Below are 21,251 nucleotides of genomic sequence, written 5' to 3' on the forward strand. Positions count from 1 at the left end.
CTTGATAGAAATCTAAATTTTTGACTGCAGATAGTAATTTCTGTACATGAAAATTTTTCTGGTTTCCTGTTTTCAGAAATTTCTTGATAGAAATCTAAATTTTTCACTGTAGATAGTATAAATTTCTGTACATGAAATTTTGTCAGTATCCGTATATTATGATAACTATCATCTTTGTGATGTTCCAAATATAGTTACATCTGACAAATTTTCCGGTTTCCTTTTTCGAGGGATTTATGATATTAAAATCTTTGTTTTTGCTTAAATATACTAATTTCTGGTAAAGAAAATTGTTAGTTTCCGTATTCTATCATGTATGTGATGTTTCAAATAGAGTTACTTATGACAGATTTTTTGGTTTCCTATTTTCTTTTTTATAGTGGGTTACACTGAGTCATTGTTTTTAATGGAGATATTTTTATATTTTGCTATTACAGGAGCACCTAAAATTGACAATATAACTCCATTTAAAACATCACAAATCTGATTAAGGATCTGACAAAATTTCACAACCCATAATAAGAATTTTGAGGCAAAGACTAAGATTTTATCCAATATTCTTGTTTAGACTTCTTTCTTTATTGTACATTTTAGTTTCATCTGCCTATCTGGTTTTAGACCTTCATATTTTTTGGCTTTGAGCATCTTTGAAGTGTTGAGATATTTAAAAAGTGCTAATCTTTGTAAGAATCAGGCAATTCAGAAGAATTTCGAAATTTGGCCGAAAAACCCAACAGGAAAATAAACAAATGTTATATTAATCTCTCATTACAAATTTTAAACTAAAATCAATTCAAACTTCAGTGGGATTTTGTTTGTTATGTTTTCACCATGGTCTTATTCTTAGGAAGATTGGCCCTGAATTTCAAAAAGTGCCTCTGGTGCAGTAAAATTTGCACTGTTTTTGTTGTTACCAATTAAGATGGCAACAGAGCATTATAATTTTAGTGATGTCAGTGTCAACTCATCATAAAAGACATTTACCATTGCAACAAATATTTGTCATGTAACTAATAATGGTCCCAGTCAATATTTTGAGTTACTTAAAAATATATATGTTGATGCATTTTTATCAGTTATACATATTAAAGTTTTTGGTTGAGGTAGTTTTTTATACAATTTTCTTTCTATATCTTACAATTGTTTTTATTTATATTTTCCAAACAGATTTTAATGGATTACTCTGGAGGTGCAAGTCTCAACATACATATAACAGAATCACGTCCATTGTCAGTAGATATCATCAAGGCTTACACAGAGGAGATTTTGTATGGATTAGAATATTTACACAAAAAAGATGTGGTACATAAGTATCTAAGGGTAGGTAACTGATGTTTTTCAAATTCTATTTAAAGTGTATGCTTTTTCAATTAAATATGATTAATGGGGGGATGGGGGTGGGGTTAATTATCGTCTATTTGACAGCAATCTAACAGCACAATAGACAACAAAAGCAATATCTTTATGTTTGACAAGTGATTTTTAGGTGGAAATCAATGTGGAAAGGGATAAATATAAGTTGCAAAACTTGTTTCCCAATCCACTATGATTAAATATGTTTAAATTAACCAATTAGTTTTTATCTGGATCAATAAATGGTTAAATCATATTGAGACAAAACATACATTTTAGATCCTTTCAGAGGCAATACGAAATAGATTAATGCTGTATGTATAGCAAACAATGCTGAACTCTGAGGAAAATTCAATAGGAAAGTCCCTAATCACATGGCAAAATCAAATGACAAAACACATAAAACGAATGGACAACAACTGTCATATTCCTGACTTGGTACATGCATTTTCAAATGTTTATGGTGGATTGAACCTGGTTTTATAGCGCTAAACCTCTGACTTTTACAAAAAGAGGGACGAAAGATACCAAAGGGACAGTCAAACTCATAAATCTAAAACAAACTGACAACACCATGGCTAAAAATGAAAAAGACAAACAGAAAAACAATAGTACACATGACACAACATAGAAAACTAAAGAATAAACAACACGAACCCCAGTTACAATAGTCTCATTAAATTCCGTTATGTTTACAAGGATGCGTGAACAAAACAGACATAATAAATTAAAATAGTAAAAAAATATGGGTACAGCAAGCAATCTCAAAGTATGCTATTAGCTATCAGCTGATATACTCAGAAAGCATACCTTTTTCATACTTCTGCAATTTTAAGAAAACATGATTTTGTGCCATACCTTAAATTTGTATCATTGAGAAAATTAGAATGAAACTGATGCTTAAAAAAAAGACGCAGTGATTTTACAGCAATCTTATGTAAATAATTCTACTTGAAATAGATATGTGATAAGCTATAAAACAGCACAGAGACTATCTTGGTAAATCAAATTTCATCCAGGAAACTAATTTAATTTTAATGTCATCAAAATGAGTATATTTATATTATTTCCTGAAACTTGAGTTGCTGGTGAAAATTGGGTTAGTAATCACTTTCATCTTGGCAATATTGAATTAAGAACATAATGCTGATGATAAAAGGAAGTGACCACAACATAATTACATGTGAACTCATGCTGACCCAACATGATCATTGACCAATAAGAAAGAGGTAATCCAATCATACACTGGTCATAAGTAAAATTTCTCTGCACATGAAACATGTTATTAATTTCAACATTTTTTCATTTAAGTACAGAACACCTAAGAAAAGATAACTCTTACTCATGGTCTGATTCATTGCTACGTTTTAAGAAAAATTAAACGACAGGATTTTTTTGGGGTATAGTGTTGGGTACCCCCTTAAATAGGTAGGACAACTCTGACCCTTTGACCAGAATAGAGACATCATTAATTTACAGTGTAAATATCTTACTCTTTATTTAAGTCTTAGTAATAAACAATTAAAACAGAATTATCTTCTCTGCTGTCTTTAATTATTTTATTCTGCTTAATTTTCAATTAGCAAATAAAATTGGTTTAATAAGACAGGTGTCAGCTAGATTTCTTGTGACTGGTAGAGTGTTTACTTTCAATTTTATGTAACCACCTAATTTTGTATGTATTAAAATAAATATTGCTTAGGTGAAATATTCCTTCCCTCCATCACTCACTCACTCACTCACTGTCTATCTGTCTTTCTTTATGTCATACATTAACTTAGCCTAAAATTACTCCCAGTTTGTCTGGCAAAACAACCATTGGACATCAAGAGTATTCATGGATTAAAAATTACTATATCAAACCTAGATCCAATTTCAAAATATTTGAGTGAATATTTGAATTTGTTGAAGAAAAAAATCCTCTGTAATCTGTAATGGCACCAATCATTATGCTGTAGTTTTTGTCGAGCCTGCAACTTTTGTTGCAGAAAGCTCGACATAGGGATAGTGATCCGGCGGCGGCGGCGGCTACGGCGGCTACGGCGGCGGTGTTAGCTAACTTCTTAAAAGCTTTATATTTTAGAAGGTGGAAGAACTGGATGCTTCATACTTTGTATATAGATGCCTCATGTTACGAAGTTTCCGTCAGTCACATGTCCAATGTCCTTGACCTCATTTTCATGGTTCAGTGACCACTTGAAAAAAAAGTTCAAATTTTTTGTAATGTTGAATTCTCTCTTATTATAAGTAATAGGATAACTATATTTGATATGTGCGTACCTTGCAAGGTCCTCATGTCTGTCAGACAGTTTTCACTTGACCTCGACCTCATTTCATGGATCAGTGAACAAGGTTAAGTTTTGGTGGTCAAGTCCATATCTCAGATACTATAAGCAATAGGGCTAATATATTCGGTGTATGGAAGGACTGTAAGGTGTACATGTCCAACTGGCAGGTGTCATCTGACCTTGACCTCATTTTCATGGTTCAGTGGTTATAGTTAGATTTTTGTGTTTTGGTCTGTTATTCTCATACTATATGCAATAGGTCTACTATATTTGTTGTTTGGAATGATTGTAAGGTGTACATGTCTAGCGGGCAGATGTCATGTGACCTTGACCTCATTTTCATGGTTCAGTGGTCAAAGTTAAGTTTTTGAGTTTTGGTCTTTTTATCTAATACTATATGCCATAGGTCAACTATATTTGGTGTATGGAAATATTTTATGATCTTTATGTCAGTCGCGCAGGTTTTATTTGACCGTGACCTCATTTTCACGGTTCATTGCACAGTGTTAAGTTTTTGTGTTTTGGTCTATTTTTCTTAAACAATAAGTAATAGGTCAACTATATATGTTGTATAGAAGCATTGTTAGCTGTACATGTCTGCCTGGCATGGTTCATCTGACCTTGACCTCATTTTCAAGGTTCATTGGTCTTTGTTTAGTTATCTTGGTTAGGGACGACATCAAAAGTTCAATGAAGGATAAAAAACTTAATTCAAATAGTTTTTTTCACTGACCCCCCTACCCCCTTATTAACTTAATTTGGGAAAAATTGATTGATCCATATGGATATATGTAAAAATCAATGTCGGATAACCAAATTTTGCAACAGTTCAACCCCCCACCCCCAAACTATTTGAATTAAGTTTTTTATCTTACATTGATCTTTTGATGTCGTCCCTTAATGTTAAGTTTATGGTACAGTTGTTATAAAGCTTAGCTTTATACTTAGGACTATCAACATAATATCAATGATTAGTATAGAAGGCGAGACATTTCAGCGTGTGCACTCTTGTCTTTTAAAAGTATTACTCTCATTCATCTTTTACAGGCTTCCAGTATAGTTGTTGATAAGAATGGTAGAATAAGGATTGGTGATTATAGTATTGATAAGAGGTAAGTGTTTTATATGATAGTAGATATACAAAATTCAGACATTGTTGCATGATTTAATTAAGGAGTGGATTAATACTTGATATAAATAAGATGTGGTATGAGTGCCAATGAGAGAATTCTCAATCCATGTCAAAATGTATAAAAAGTTAAAGTAAGACCTTCATCAGAATTATTATATATGGCAGTGGCGGATCCAGCCATTTTAAAAAGGGGGGTTCCCAACCCAGAGTAAAGGGGGGTTCTAACTATATGCTCCCATTCAAATGCATTGATCAGCCAAAAAAAGGGGGGGTTCCAACCCCCGGAACCCCCCTCCCTGGATCCACCACTGATATATGGCATGTTTCTATGAGAGAATTCTCAATCCATGTCAAAATGTATAAAAAGTTAAAGTAAGACCGTCATCAGAATTATTATATATGGCATGTTTCTATGCCCTTTCCACTGAACAGCAAGCTATAAAGGGCCCCAAATATCTAGTGTAAAACAATTCTAACAGGAACATTTAAGCAGATTTGTTATCAAAAATTACCAATAGGGCTCTGCTTACATGAAACTCCGAAAAATGTGTGAAGCACATGTTAATTTCTCTAGAGCTATAATTGTATAATACAAAATTCTGATTTTAAAATTAATTGAGAAAAATCCTAAAATGAGCTCAAATAAAAGCGTATATTGTGTACTTATTTCTTTTAAGTAGTTATGTGCAATTACCGCAGTTATGAACCTGAAACCAAAAAGTTGAAATATATACACAACAAAAGTTGTTGCAAATTTTCCACTTTATCCATTTCTGTTTTTCAGGCTGTCTGATCTATATTATGCTGTGGAGTCCTCCCGACCTGGTGTCCATTTTTCAGGAGATAGAGAACTGATACCAGTTAGGGGAGGAAAGAAAGGAGATGTTTATCAATTGGTGAGGATCATGATTTATAAAGAAAAAAGGGTCATAACTATGATTTATTATTTATGCCCCACCTAAGATAGTAGAGGGGCATTATGTTTTCTGGTCTGTGGCTCTGTTCGTCCGTCCGTTTGTGGTTCCGTTTGTCCGTCCGTCCTGGTTGAAGTTTTTGGTTAAGGTAGTTTTTGATGAAGCTGAAGTCCAATCAACTTGAAACTTAGTACACTTGTTGCTTATGAGATGATCTTTCTAATTTTTAAGCCAAATTAGACTTTTGACCCCAATTTCACAGTCCAGTGAACATAGAAAATGAAAGTAGGAGTTTCAGGTTAATCAGCTTGAAACTTAGTACACTTGTTGCTTATGATATGATCTTTCTAATTTTAATGCCAAATTAGATAATTACCCAATTTCACGGTCCATGGAACATGGAAAAGGATAGTGCGAGTGGGGCATCCGTGTACTTTGGACACATTCTTGTTTTATTTAGACTTGATTGCCTCTGAGTTATCACATGAAAACATAGATTGTAGCATCTTTATGCCCCTATCTTTCGCACTTACTAACCCAATTACATTGATGAAATATGGTTTTTACCATCCCTCCGGGAAAAAAAAAACGAAAAAAAAAAAACACAATAAAATCAAACTAATAATCCGGAAAACTTAAAACTGAAGCATAAATCATATATCTACCGGTACTTGTTGAGTGTCCTTAAACTTATATTAAATCATGGAGATATGAAAATCAAAGAAAAACTCTCGGAAATCTCTGTTTTAAAAGTAGGAAGTATAAACTTAATGGCAGATAAATTGTTAAAGCCTTTTTATTTCATTTTATCATTCTATGTCTTGTTTTTACAGGGTTTGATCCTGTTATCTGTAGCAATTGGATTGGATGCCGATCCAGACAAGCCAGAAATACCACAAAATTTCCCTCCTGTGTTTCAAGACTTCTTAACTAAGTATGATTTGTGTTGTATAACTTATATTTATTAATCTGACTTTGATCTGAGATTTAAAAAAGAAAATGTTTTCAGTAGGTTATTATGTATCCCCCTTGTTTCGAGATTTCTTGACTATGTATAATTTTGTATGAAAATGAGAGGTGGAAGATACTAAAAAAGCGGTATTCAAACTCATAAGTAGAATAGAGAATGGCAATGAATGCTATGGCAAAATAAAACTGAAAATAGAAATGGGAAATGTGTCTAAAGAGAACAACCAACTAAAGAGCAGAAAATAGCCCAAGGCCACCAATGGGTCTTCAACATCCTGTATTGGAGAGGTGGGTTTCTGCTGGTCCCTAAACAAAATTGTGTACTAGTTCAGCAAACATGTCATACTTATGTATGACTTTTATTTAGTTGTATGAATAATTTTACTTTGCCTTTTCACTAATTAAAAAAACTCAGCTTGAGAAGAAATCAAGTATGTATAAGTGTACAGCTGTCGGCTGCTAATATTTTAAATGATATCGGCTTCATAAACTAGTGTCATTTGGAATAGAAAATTTTCATACATAATTTTTTATTTTTTTACTTTAGATGTTTAATGAAAGATGAGAGACATCGTTGGTCAGTCTATCAACTGTTGGACCATAGTTTTATCAAAGAAGAATTACCACACACCATTCATTATGCTCCTCATAAACCTGCTGCTACAGAAGAAAACGAGAAAAGTATGTTGTGTATTTGTTATATAAAAAAGAAGATGTGGTATGATTGCCAATGAGCCAACTCTCCACAAGAGACCAAAATGATACAGAAGTTAACAACTATAGGTCACCGTATGGCCTTCAACAATGAGCAAAGCCCAAACCGCGTAGTCAGCTATAAAAGGCTCCGAAATGAGTATAGTTTAGTTGTACAGTGAAGAGATAACTGTATTGTATTTAAAGCTTGGACAGCATCAATTGGTGATTTGATGGTCGCAAATTAAGTTTATTGACAACACTTTAGTTAATGTTGTTTTTTGTCAGTCTCATTAGAATGGAGATAACAGTACTGTATTTTAAGCTCAGACAGCATCAATTAGTGATTTGATGGTCACAAATTAAATTTACTGGCTACACGTTAGTAAACATTGTTTTCTATCAGTCTCATTAGAATGGAGATAACAATACTATATTTTAAGCTCAGACGGCATCAATTGGTGATTTGATGGTCGCAAATTAAGTTTCCTGGGGACGCGTTAGTAAATGTGTATTTGCAATCATCAAATTACCCATTGATGTTGTCTGAGCTTAAAATACATATTGTTATCTCCATTCTAATGAAACTTATAGAAAACAACATTAAAACATACACTTAGTTTAATTTCGTTTTTAAGTGCTTGTGGCCCAAAGGTATGTTTAGTTATGTTTTAATTGTTCAAAAACAAAATCAATTATACAGATTAAAACAATATTTTAAAGATTTCACTACTGTTTTAATTGATAACCATAAGTGTATTCAAAGGATCAAGAGTGTATATGGATTATATATAATTTTATTGGCTTTATAAACAATATCACCATAAAAGCCAACTATGACAAGCCTTTGAGCCAGAAATGGAATTTACATCAAAAAGAAAAATTAAAACATCAAATTAGGATTTAACTATGCATTTTTAAAAATCAATTATTTTTCAGACAAAAGTCTTTCCAATATATGTACATTTCCCCAATGGCAAGCGAGATTACCCCAAAGTTTTATTTTTGACAAATTTTATCACATTCTGGAGCGTTCAATAAGATTTTAAATTGTCTGATGAAGAAGTTTAACACTGGAACAGGACATTTGATATCATACTGGTATGTGCAAAAGACTTGATCAATGAGTCACAAACTTTCTATTCAACATTAATAGAATTTTAACCACTTAAGAGAAATGAATTCAACAACTTGTGAGAATTGGATATTGCTTGATATCAACTCAAGATTGTCTTTTCATTTGGATAGTAATAATAAACTCACCTAAGATTTTGATTGTTTATAATTATTTTGAAATTAAATAGTTGTTATCAAGCAGCTTCAAAATCTCAATACTTACGAAACCTAAAAATCATAATTTAAAAAAAAGGAAAAATAACAGGATGAGTAATAGTATTTTTCTAATTATAGAACAAGACATAAACAAAGACAATGATTCAGAAGATAATGACTTAGCTGATTTACCCTTCATCACGGCTTTAGAGGCCAGTGGACAGTCCAGTCTAACTAATGAATTTGAAGTCCTTAGGTCCCTAGGGAAAGGAGGATTTGGTGATGTCATTGAGGTAATTACATCCAGAATAGGCATTGTAATGTGTCCTAGACTCTATGTTCTTGCTTAATTGAGCAGGTTTAATTAAACTCATCATAGATACCAGGATTGAAATTTTGTATTTGCACCAGACTCACGTTTTGTCTTCAATAGACTCATCAGTAATGCTTGATTCAAAGAAGTTAAAAAAGCTGAATTAAGGGGAGGCTTATTTCTGTCAGGTCAGTGCGAATCTGGTCTTTAGTCTGTCTGTCTGTTGTTAGTTGGTCTTTCCTGTTTCAGTCACAATAATATTTGGTTAAAGAAAATTTACTCTAATTTGTGGTTACAACTACTATAAACTTAGCACACATGTTCATTATAATGTGAAATTTGGAAAAGATATGCCAAATAAGGGTGTTAATCCAAATTTTGTGATTTGTTGTTTTTTTGCATGGTGTCTAATCATCTGATGGTTCATTATTCCTTTTTGAAATTCAGGTTTTGATGCATTCAGTACTGAAACTAGTTGTTTTGATTACCAACGAGTTTGCCATTTCAAAATCTAAAGCATTCTGGGTAATATTGTAATAGATTTTCATCACATGTTTTGATAGGTTAACAACATCTTAAACAATGAATATTCAACCAATGACATATATTAATATTTTTAATTGCGGTACAAACATTGAAATTACCCCTTATGTTCTTAGTGGTGAACTAAAAAAAAGGACTTTTACAGAACAGTTAAATTTCTGAAAATATAACACTGCATAAGCCAAAAACCTGTCTTAAGGTAGATAGGGTGTCTTCCTCCATCTTGGATTTTGAAATACTAGAAAACAAAGTCTAGATCTTTGATGAAATGTGCAAATTTTTATAGTAGTAGGTAATTCATGTGTAAGAATTTTCATTATAAGGGACCGTTCAATATTTATCAGATGGATGGGCCGGTGAAAAATGGGGCGGGGCAAGCACTATTTTTGTGGAAATATTTGGATGGGCAAGAACTTTTTTTAAAATATTTAGTGGATGGGCCAGAACATATTTTATAGGAAAAATTTTGCTATCAATTTTATTGGTTTGTGGGATATTTCTTTTGTGGGCACTCTAAACATGTCTCAACAAACTGGTAGGTTGGCTCATTTCTGTCAATTTTAAGGATTTAATTAAGGAATAAAAAGCTAGAATTTTCTGTTCAGACTATCTTTTAAATTATTTTGACCTTATAGAATACCAAATTGTTTAATAGTTTGGTGTATTGCGGTAACATTTATGGATTTAAATAATAGATAAGAAAAAAAAAAGCTCAAATTTTAAGTTTAGGCTGAATCTAGATAGTCATCTTTGACTTTTTAAAATCAACATGGACTTTCATAAAACTCTACAGCTATTTCATTTATACATTGATCTTACAGAATGCCAGGTTGATTGGTAGTTTGGTGTATTGCTGTCATTCTTATGGATTTAATAAAAAGGTTAAAAAAAAAAAGCTCAAATTTTCAGTTTAGGCTAAATCCAGATAGTCATCTTTAAATTTTTTTATAACTTTTTCAAATTAACATGGATTTTCATAAAACTTTACAGCTATTTCATTCATATATTGATCTTATAGAATGCCTAGTTGTTTGGTAGTTTGGTGTGTTGCTGTCATTCTTATGGATTTAATAAAAAGGTTTAAGAAAAAGCTTAAATTTTCAGTTTTTGGTTATTTCAAGATAGTCATCTTTAATTTTTTTCATAACTTTTTCAAATCAACTTGTATTTTCATAAAACTCTACTGCTATATGATTTTTATATTGATCTTACTGAATGCCAGGCTGTTTAGTACTTTGGTTTTTTGCTATCATTTTATGGATTTAGTTAATAGGTTGAAAAAAAGCTACAATTTTAAGTTTAGACTATGTTCAGATGGTCACCTTTCATTATTTTTTTATAACTTTTTCAAATCAACTTAGATTTTCATATAACTGATCAGCTATCTCATTTATATATTGTTCTTAAAGAATGCCAGGTTGTTTTATAGTTTTGTGTTAAGCTGTCAAAAAAGGCTGCATCATTAAAGTCAAAAACATGTCTGCCTATATTTTCTTAAAAATACCATATTAAATTTCTTTTTTGAAAAGAAGAATAGATAAAGGGACATTGATATTTGAACTATAAACATGTTCTGTTAGTAGGACAATAATTAATAATTCAGTATATGATAATATGTTTACTAGTCCAAGAGTTATTGTCCCTTAATTTAAATTATTTCCTTTATTTTAAATCAATATTGTATTTGAGGCTGTACATATAAAATCAAATCTGTACATGTATATTCATACTGGTTTTGAAAATCAATAAAATGTATGGTTCTGATACACACATAGATATATACATATAGAATTAACTAGCACATTTTAAATTTTGTATAAAGTCTATTCTTTGATTTCAAGACATAAAAATTTAAAAACTTAAAAATAGAAAAAGAACCTAAATTATTTTTGATTGTCTTAGAGTTTTAGAGGGACAAGGACTTTTTTATAGATTTTTTTAGATGGGCAAGGACCTTTTTTCAGAATGTAAAAGGATGGGCAATAACTTTTTTAATGAAACAATATTAAGAATGCACCGGCCCATCCTTCTGATAAATATTGAACGGTCCCTAATATAGAAAATGCCATGTTTGATCATATTTATGATTGTATTTTACAAAAAAAAGAATTCTTTTGTTTGATTCATTTTTTTCCAACTTTGTCAAATAAGGGGAGGCAACTCAAATGCAAGGGCAGATAATTCAGATAGTGTTACTTTTACAATAGAATGTGTTAGGAATTTACCCATTTTTACATGTAGCAAGAAAACGAGTCCAGTGACCCATTTTTTCTTTTTCTTATCTGAAAACATAATATTGGAGCTATCTTCTCATATTTTATCTCAAAATTCTATGGTGTGGTTTGTGTTTTATGACGGAAAATTGGGTTTTCCATGCATAATCTATACAAAATCTTGACAATTTTGCACAACCTGTAGTGTGAAAATAAGTCCGGTGACCCATTCTTTTTATTAATGTTTTTAAACTAGCAGGATATGAACTACATTTTGGCAAATGATTAAAAGATTCTATGGATTATAATTTAGACACCCCATCTACCTTAAGTGAACTCATCAATCAGAACTTTTAAGCTGATCACCTGTCTAATCCAAACAAAATCATCAGTTCCTGACAAGTTAGGTTTGACAAATTTGACTGCATGTAGATTGCATTGCACAGTTGACAATTCTGTAGTCTAATCAGTCTAAGACATCTTTGTAATATATGTATATTCAGCCATCATGATTTTATTAACAATGTAAACAAACTTTTTTCTTCTTTTTCACAGGTTAGAAATAAACTAGATAGAAGAAAATATGCTATTAAGAGAATACCATTGAATCCTAAAAGTAAATATTTCAACAACAAAATTACCAGGGAGGTCAAATTACTGTCTCGTCTCAATCATGAAAATGTTGTCAGGTAACTATTTATGCCCTTTTTTTAGACTTGTGTTACTTATGTGGATTTATTTATTTTCATGTGGAACAACTTGCATGGATTGATATAAACTTGCAGTTTCATGGTTTGCTTGATATTACATATACATTCCTAATAGGAATTTTCTTTACAAAGTTTGCAATTTGTTGAAAATTTTAATTTGTGGTTACCCTGAAATCAAGAATCCAGTAAAATCCATTGTTGAAAAAAATAATCATATTTCAAGATGAATTTTTCAATATTTGTATACAGAATAAAGAATAGTTGATTTAAAATTGTAATGACCTTAAATATATATAGATGTTGTCTGCAGTATGGCATAGATATCATATGATAAAACATTAAACTGAAGACGCATTTAAATTTGCAGTGGGGTGTGATCTTCACTTCATGTAGAAGGTTTCACTGTAACTTTGAGAAGGATAATAGCAGTAAAATGACTTTTGTTTTTAATATCAAGTGTGTGTAGGAGTTTTGTTTAATGAATTAATAAAACATTTTAGTTTCAAACACTACCACTTTTTTTTACGATAGGTATTATAATTCCTGGATTGAGACCAGTGAGGATCCAGCGCACAGTGACTCATCAACATCCTGCTCCAAGACCACAGGTACTGGTACAACAGGTAAAACTCAATCAACCAGCGACAGCAGTTCCTTAATGAAGAACAGTCTGAATTTTATTAATTAAGACTCCATTAGTTGAAATGTTTATTGGAATACAAGAAGTTACAAGTGTCTCAATAGTTAGCTGGTGTCCATTTTCTCCTAGTGAAGCCGTGAAGTAGCCCATTTTATCATACTAACAATGTAAGCTTAAATGTCTAAATCTGATTTGAGTTCTGACAGAACACATTAAGAGAAATTGGTATCAAATTGGGGATCCAAGTTTACGCTAAGGATTGCCATTGGTTTTTTTAGTGTTCTAAGGTGTCGTGTACCATGAATTAATGACATTATATGTATGACTCTATTAAATTTATATCTAAAGAAACCAAGTAGATATTTCTATAAGGTATAAAATAAACAAGATATTTAGTAGGAGGAGGGCATATTTTTTTTTTAATCGGTACTCGGAAAGCTTTAATTCTTCTCAAATTATATACAGTATAAAATAAATAAGATATTTAGGAGGGCAATTTTTTTTTAAGTCAGTACTCAGAAAGCTTTTACTCATCTCAAATATCAAATAAAGTGGAAATTCGTTAAGAAAACAAAGACCTAGAAGATTATATTGGGAGTTTGGACAAGATAATATTTAGATTTAATCAGCTTCCTCAAATTCATTAAGGCATTCTCCTACAAGTGTTGACTCTGAATCTGATTGTGTAAACACACATGATTGACTTTGTTACAACCAGAAAGCAAGCAGTCTGTTTGCACATTAAGTAACGTTTAAATTGCCCTCTATGATACAATTAATCTGGAATGCAACATGCATAAGTTCAAAAGGCAAACTTTCACTGCTATTTGAGTAATTGCTTGATTTGTTTGATGTAATATGTATGGGTTATTAAATAAAGAAGATTCAACTTGTATCTGTGTAAAAGTTTTGAAGATTTCAAATCGTTGTAGCTATTTAAGTAATTGGAGTATCTGTTTGAAGTCTTTGATATCTAACACATACAAATGAGCAGAGAATCAACTTGGGTGTGAAAAACTTCAAATCAACTTGGAAAATTTCAAAACATTTTGTAAACATGTGAGAAAGGTTTTTCTTCATAGTTAGACAAGATAGATAAAAATTTGTTAGCGGTTGGAAAAAATGGGGAAGTGTAGGGACAATTTTTTTTTTTTTAACCATTTTATGTTTTTGTTGAAAAAGTTTTTGAATTTTCATGTGTTTGTTGTCTATTTGTTTTGAAATTTTAAGATTTTAGCATAAAAATTCGTTGATTATTGAAAGTAGAACCATATGTGTAAATCAACCTTGCCTTATTACATATTAAAGTGACTAGTAGTGTTTGATTTTGTATACAACATGTTACTTAGCAGTTTGTTCCCCATGAATTCTATATTTACATCTGGGAATTGGAATAATTAGCAAAAATAAATAAAAATGAGAAGAATAATATCATTAGGGTTGTCTGCAGGGTGATGAGGAATTTAATGGCATAGGAATCCGAAAGGCTCATCAACTTGTAACTTAATCTCATGAAAAACTTTTAATGGCTCTAAAGAAGTAATTTAGGGCAAAAGATGTTTTCACCAGCCTTCTCCTCTGATCCATTTCATTTCTCAACAAACATTTATCATGAATTAAATGCATTTTTGAATGGTTTAAAGACTTTTGTCAATAATTTGAAGATAAACTGTGAAATTTGGCTAAGTTTTGGTTGTAATTTAGAAGTAAATATCTGTACTGAGGTTGATAGGGGAGGTCAGAGGTCACCTTAGTAATGCGAATTTGTCTAAATCTTGGCAAATGATGATCTAGACTCTGGTTTTTGTGTGGCACCTCACTTGTATATCAGCCATTAATCATTCCTTAATGACAGTTTGTCCACAATTAGGCCAAAGTCAAATTATTTTGTTGATAATTAGAAAAGGCCAGTGCAAAAATAATATTGGTTAAAAAGTTAATTTTTATTTTTTTCATTTCCAGGTTTATTAATGCAAGGCAAAGAATAGTGCAACCAATGATTGACCAATCAAATAGAGCAGGTAAGAATATGAATATTTTTGTAATATTTGCCACTGGACACTTCAGCAATTAGTTTATATTAATTCCCTTATACAAAAAAATTGGTTTGTTTTTGCCAAAATTTTATACTAATAACTTTAAAAAAAATCAAACTTGAAAAATTCATTTAAATTAAAACATAAAACTTTCCATGTATATTTAACTATGCAAATTTACACTCCTCCCCCTTTCTGGATTTAAACCTTCTGGTATGGAAATACATCAAGCATTTCAATTTCCATCCAAATGGCCATTTAATTGCCTAAGCTGTAAGGATTATAAATTATTGTGTGACTTGCAGAATGCCAACTTGACAATAGAATACGAACAAAAAAATAAACACAAAAATTATGATTTCCTTTTCTTAATTAAAATCTAATGTATATTGTTTAGTAGGTATAAAAATGACGGAAATGAAATGAAGACATTTGTCATTATAACCACATTACCATTGGTTTTTCTCTATAAAATTCATGACACGGTCATTTTGGCATGTTGCAAGTGAAACAATAAACCATTGTAGTCTTACATAATATTAAACCCATAAACCCATCAACTGTCAAAAATATGCAAATAAGAGAAAAGTATTAACTAAATTTACATCCTTCTGCATGTTCCAGTTATATTTATTTAAAAACCTTAAAGATTTTATACATAATTCATAAAGCATTTAGTGCCTTCTAGTATAGTGCAAGTTGATGCCTTTTATTGAGGAACGAACTTTTTTATGTCGTAATAAAAATATTAATTTTTGTCGTCTTTGTTTCTGCGGAACTTCAACAGTAGTTTGCATAATAATTAGTACCTAAGTGCTTTATAAATATATGCAAACTTGCTTTTTATTTTCTTTTCTATCAATTTCTCACTTGTATGCTGATATTTTTTATCTACAAGGCTATTTTCGCCCTCGGTATTCTGATATTTTAAAAAGCTATTTAACACAAAATTGGCATATATCATCAGCAATTTAGTTTTCATCTGTGGGTTGTTGTTAATTAGCTCTCTGTAAGCAGTCTAAAGGTAAAACTCTGAGATGAAACTTTTATCTTTGGTGGCATGGCTCTTATGCAAATTGCATTTCTTTTAAGCTTGTTATTCTTGACAGAATCTCACATCTCCTGAGGAGCGAAAATCTTTCCAATTGAAATTCCTCTTCCCTCATAACGAGGGTCTGTAAGTGGGTACTAAATGGTTTAAATGTGATCTAGATGTACCTCTAAGTGTTCCCTATCTGTTTTCAGTTTATACAAGGCCGTTCTTTGTTTCACATGCTGTTAGGAGTAAGATATTCTCTCAAAAAAACTATGTATATAAGCACTATTGTTCGGCAATAAAAGTGTTTTTTTGTTAATAGCACTTTAGGTTCAAAACAGTAATATTAATTTTGTCGAAATTTCAAATGTCGAAAGTATTAATACAATCGGTGAAGTTTCTAACCACAAATATTTGATCTGAATACAAAATAATTATACTGCATGTAAAAACAGATGTTTCATAAAGATAAATACTAAGACAAACATAATCATTGTCTTAATCTTTTCAGCACCAGGAGGTCATGGATATAGTCCAGAGAGTATGGGTTGGGATAGCCAGGCCATGGCACATATGAGTCCTCACAGTAAGTAGTTTAAACACCCCTGTACATATTTTGTGTTCTGATAAATTGAAAGATCAGATTAAGATGAATCTGTTAATCTCAGATTAGGCTTAATAGTTCATCAAAGGTTGAGTAAATTTGTTCACAGTTTAAGTGTAATTTGTTCACAATTTAAAAGTTAATGTGAAGCTTAATTGGTTCAAAGGATAAGCTCATAGAAAACAAACAATGTACAAATTGTTAAAGCACATGAAATCTTTCTGAATTAATATTGAGATTGAATGTGAAGGAGATATTGGGTATATACAAATGAGACAGCTACCTAATAACATGTAGAAGAAAAAATAAGACATTTTTTGAAGTTCTGTGTCATATTGGGCTTAAATAAGCAAAGCAAAAGTATATAGCAATGCATACTTATAAAGTGACAATTTAAGTTTTGAAAGAATTAATTACATGATAAAAAATTTAATATTATTATGTTTTTTTAATTCCAGTGTTCCAAGGAAGACATGGTAGTGAAATGTATGATCAAATGAAGGGATATTCTCATATGGAAGGACAAAGATACGATATGCTTGGAGTTCAGGGTATGCATAGTAGTGACATGTTCGGAAGTACTGCTGTCACTGGCAGTAGTTCATACTCTCAGATGTCACAGTTACGACCACCAGTTCATTCGCAAGCAATGCTAATACCAGGGCATCCGCATCATATGATGATGGGACACGGAGCCCACGGCATGAGTCCCATGTCGATGGGATCTGCTCAAAGTCCTCCATTACATGGCAGCTTGGACAGTATGGGTGCACACATTCAGGATATTCATGCTGGATAAAAATCAGGAGTAAAACATTGTGCTTTAAAAAGAACAAGGACATTTGGCTTGGCCTGCGAACATAATTAAGCCAAGGAATAAAGCGTGACTAAAAAGTATTTGTGGGTACAGTAGTTTAAAACTACAGCCTATTTTATTACAATCACGGTGATCTCTCAATCATTTAGCAGTCACTCATTGTGAGGAATCTAATTCCTAACGGTTGCAGGCTAGCCAAGGGAAGTAACTGGTGTGCTAGTCAATCTAACAGAGTAAGGGAGTCGACAACTGACTGCAGTTTTAAAACTAGTCTTCACAACTTGTTATAATGGGATATGGGGAAAACTACGCAAAAGTATTATTAAAAAAAAAACGCAGTTCATGTTGACAATGAGTTGCCAAGTATTATATATGTATTTTGTTGTCTCTGGACAAGAAACACGTCTTGGTCACATATGTGCCGCATACCTCATGATGATCAAAATAAATGTACATTTGAATGGCCATGACTTTGTAAAGCATTCCACGTCAAAGTATGTTCTGTCAAACATCAACTCTTCAGTTGAAGGAATATGTTTTTGTGCCATGGAATATTTGAATTTTTTGTCACATGACATTGTTAAACCAATCAGAAGAGTTGCCCTGTAGTGGGGTGACCAATTAAATTAAAGCTTTAAGATTTACCTCATTATTATTCCTTTGTAATTATAGCCAGTTCCATTGTGTTGGAAGTGGACATTTTATTTAATGGTGCATGTTAAAAAAAGTATTTGGTGCAAATTATTTGTATAGTAAAGATGTTTGTTGAATGTATGTTTATATATGTTATTGTGTATGAAAGTGAAAAATCATTATTTGGAGAGTTTTTTCTTTGTGTGACATTTTTATACTTTCTGGCCAGGCTGTTTAGATCTACTTGCAGTTTAATTTGTAAATGTTTTGTTGTTTTTGTTGAAGTTTGTTTGAATATTTTTTTTAGATTGAACAAATTTTAAGCTTGATATTTATTCGATCTGCCAGATTTTATTTTTTTGATAATTAACCAATTTGTTTTTGGTTTGTGATTTGTTACAGAATGATTTTTTTTGTTTTTTTCTTTTATCTAAAAACAAGTACTAAGTTATTTCTAAGTGCTGACCATTTATTTATGATGTTTTTAAAAAATGTTAAAGTGCAGATTTTAAACTGGCATGTAATTACTACATGTGTATTTAATTGTAAAGTAATATTAATGTCAGAGACTGCTGAAATCTTTCCTTTATCTTTTTGTACTGATTTTAACTAGAGAAAGACATATTTATATGTATATCTGTAGCAATTATTTTAGATTGTTTCAAGATGTCCGATATTACATTTCTTAACTATACTTCTTTTATGATTCCCCAATAAATATATATTTACATTTTTTATCATTTCAATGCCAGAATGAACAAAAAATAACTGAAAAAGATGTATCAAATTTTCAGAAAATCTTAGACAATCATGCACGAGGTTTACCAAAAATACACTGAAATTGATTATTGTCTGAATGTGTCTGACTATGAGAAAATGAAAGATTGCAATGATGTGTGTGGTGAAGTGTGGAGCTGAGCTTGATGCTTAGGGACTTGTGAAAAATTTTAGGGAATTTTAATACGAGATTGTCAAATATTTTGAGCAAAATTCCAGAGAAATAAAAATTGTTGTAATAAACTAATTGCTTGTGTTTTATTATATTTGTTTGTCCAATATGTACCTAATATTAAATGAGGCTGACGATATCAAAGGGCCATCCATTCAAAACTTGTAAGTCAAAGGAAGGATTTGTATCTTACTATCAAATCCTTGGTAGAAGAAAAGCTGACAACAACATGGCAAAAAAAAACCAACAAGAAACAACTAGCTTAAATACAAACATGTCAATAAAAAACTGGATAGAAAAATTCATTGGCCTTTAGTATCAAAATCATACTTGGTCAAAATACAAAAATGTCAACAAAAAAAATTATAGAAATATACATTGGCCTTTAGTATCAAAATTTACTTGATTGAAATACAAAAGTGTCAACAAAAAACTTCATAGAAAAATTCATTGGACTTTAGTATCAAAATCATACTTTATTAAAATACAAAAATTCCAACAAAAAAACTTCATAGAAAAATACATTGCCCTTTAGTATCAAAAACACTTGGTTGAAATGAAAAGGAAAAAGAATTCATATCTCAAATTTTCATTCAAAGATAAAATTTCAAATCATAAAAAAAGAAGATTTGCACTTGTTGAAACTGAAGATTGAAGATTTAAAAGATGATAAAAATGATCAGTCAAATATTTGATTTTTCCATGATTCATATGGTACCAAAACTAGTTCAGATAAAACCTTCTGATTAGATATAAGAAGATGTGTTATGAGACAAGTCTCCATCCAGGTCAAGGTCTTCAACTAGGAGCCCTGGCTCACACCAAACAGCAAGCTATAAAGAGCCCCCAAAATAAAAAGTTCCATTTGTATGACCCACCTAAGATAGTAGAGGGGCATCATGTTTTTGGTCTGTGTGTCTGCCCACCTACAATAGTAGAGGGGCATTATGTTCTGGTCTGTGTGTCTGTTCATCTGTTCGTTTGTCTGTCCTGCTTCAGGTTAAAGTTTTTGGTCAAGGTAGTTTTGGATTAAGTTGAAGTCCAATCAACTTGAAACTTTGTATAGCCTATGATACGATCTTTCTAATTTTAATGCCAAATTTGATTTTTTGACCCAAATTTCACTGTCCATTGAACATAGAAAGGATAGTGCAAGTTTCAGGTTAAAGTTTTTGGTCTAGGTAGTTTTTGATTGAGTTGAGGTCCAATCAACTTGAAACTTAGTACACATGTTTCCTATGACTTGATCTTTCTAATTTTAATGCCAGATTAGATTTTCCACCCAAATTTCACAGTCCACTAAACATTGAAAATGATAATGCAAGTGGGGCATCCGTGTACTATGGACACATTCTTGTTCTTCATGTCTTTTAACATATAGATATATAAAGCAGAAAATATGAAATAAAGTGTCCAAAATTTTTCTCCTACTGATTTTCATAGTCCATTTTCAGGAATCTTTTGCCTGAAATGCATGACAAATTTATTAAGATCTATTTCTTTAACAGTCATTCATAAATAAAGTATGTAAATTTATATATTGAAATTTTTTAGAATATGTTGACATGAACTCACCTTCATTTTCATTTCAACTAAGTTAGGTTTGATTTTTTTATAATGAACAATTATACGTTGAGAAATTAAGATAGAAAAAGTACTGTGAAAGTTTTCTTATTTGTTTAGTATCAGTTTTTGTTGATTTAATTTTCCCTTCTATTAACGAAAATGAAATACATATTTTTATTGAGTCAAAAAGCGTTCATTTTACATCTACAAATTTAAAACATCACAAACCAACATTGATTACACATACCAAAAAATGTTATCAAAGAAGAAACGCCTCTACCTAGAAAGCTCCCAACAACAATTTTATATAGAAGAATATCTGAAATGCAACAAAATGAAGGAAAAAATAATATATAAATAGAAAAATAACAAAAAAAATCTTGATTGACCATTATGAACCAGCCACTTACTATCTAAGGAGGAATAATCAAGAACAAGATTGCAAATATCAAATATGAATAGAAGATCAAAAGAGCATTTCCCAAAAACCAACTGACATCAAATGTAAAACTATTAAATAGGTAGTAACCTAGTGTTATCAGGTTGTCAGTATTAACTATAGTGTTGTCA

General features: G+C 31.1%; 1 protein-coding gene across 1 annotated transcript in view; it reads left to right on the forward strand.

Annotated features, from left to right (window-relative positions):
• The window catches only part of LOC139516255 (eIF-2-alpha kinase GCN2-like), a 135,586-nt gene extending 116,396 nt beyond the window's left edge, over positions 1 to 19,190 (forward strand). Inside the window, exons 10-20 of the mRNA XM_071306252.1 lie at positions 1,168 to 1,320; positions 4,689 to 4,753; positions 5,558 to 5,669; positions 6,521 to 6,621; positions 7,204 to 7,337; positions 8,760 to 8,914; positions 12,246 to 12,379; positions 12,932 to 13,023; positions 15,003 to 15,061; positions 16,624 to 16,698; positions 17,175 to 19,190. Coding sequence (XP_071162353.1) covers positions 1,168 to 1,320; positions 4,689 to 4,753; positions 5,558 to 5,669; positions 6,521 to 6,621; positions 7,204 to 7,337; positions 8,760 to 8,914; positions 12,246 to 12,379; positions 12,932 to 13,023; positions 15,003 to 15,028 — 972 coding nt within the window. The 3' untranslated portion in view covers positions 15,029 to 15,061; positions 16,624 to 16,698; positions 17,175 to 19,190. The remainder of the gene's footprint in view (positions 1 to 1,167; positions 1,321 to 4,688; positions 4,754 to 5,557; positions 5,670 to 6,520; positions 6,622 to 7,203; positions 7,338 to 8,759; positions 8,915 to 12,245; positions 12,380 to 12,931; positions 13,024 to 15,002; positions 15,062 to 16,623; positions 16,699 to 17,174) is intronic.
• The last annotated feature ends 2,061 nt before the right edge of the window (positions 19,191 to 21,251 follow it).

The sequence above is a fragment of the Mytilus edulis genome, chromosome 3 (assembly GCF_963676685.1).
Source record: "Mytilus edulis chromosome 3, xbMytEdul2.2, whole genome shotgun sequence".
Classification (NCBI taxonomy): Eukaryota; Metazoa; Mollusca; class Bivalvia; order Mytilida; family Mytilidae; genus Mytilus; species Mytilus edulis.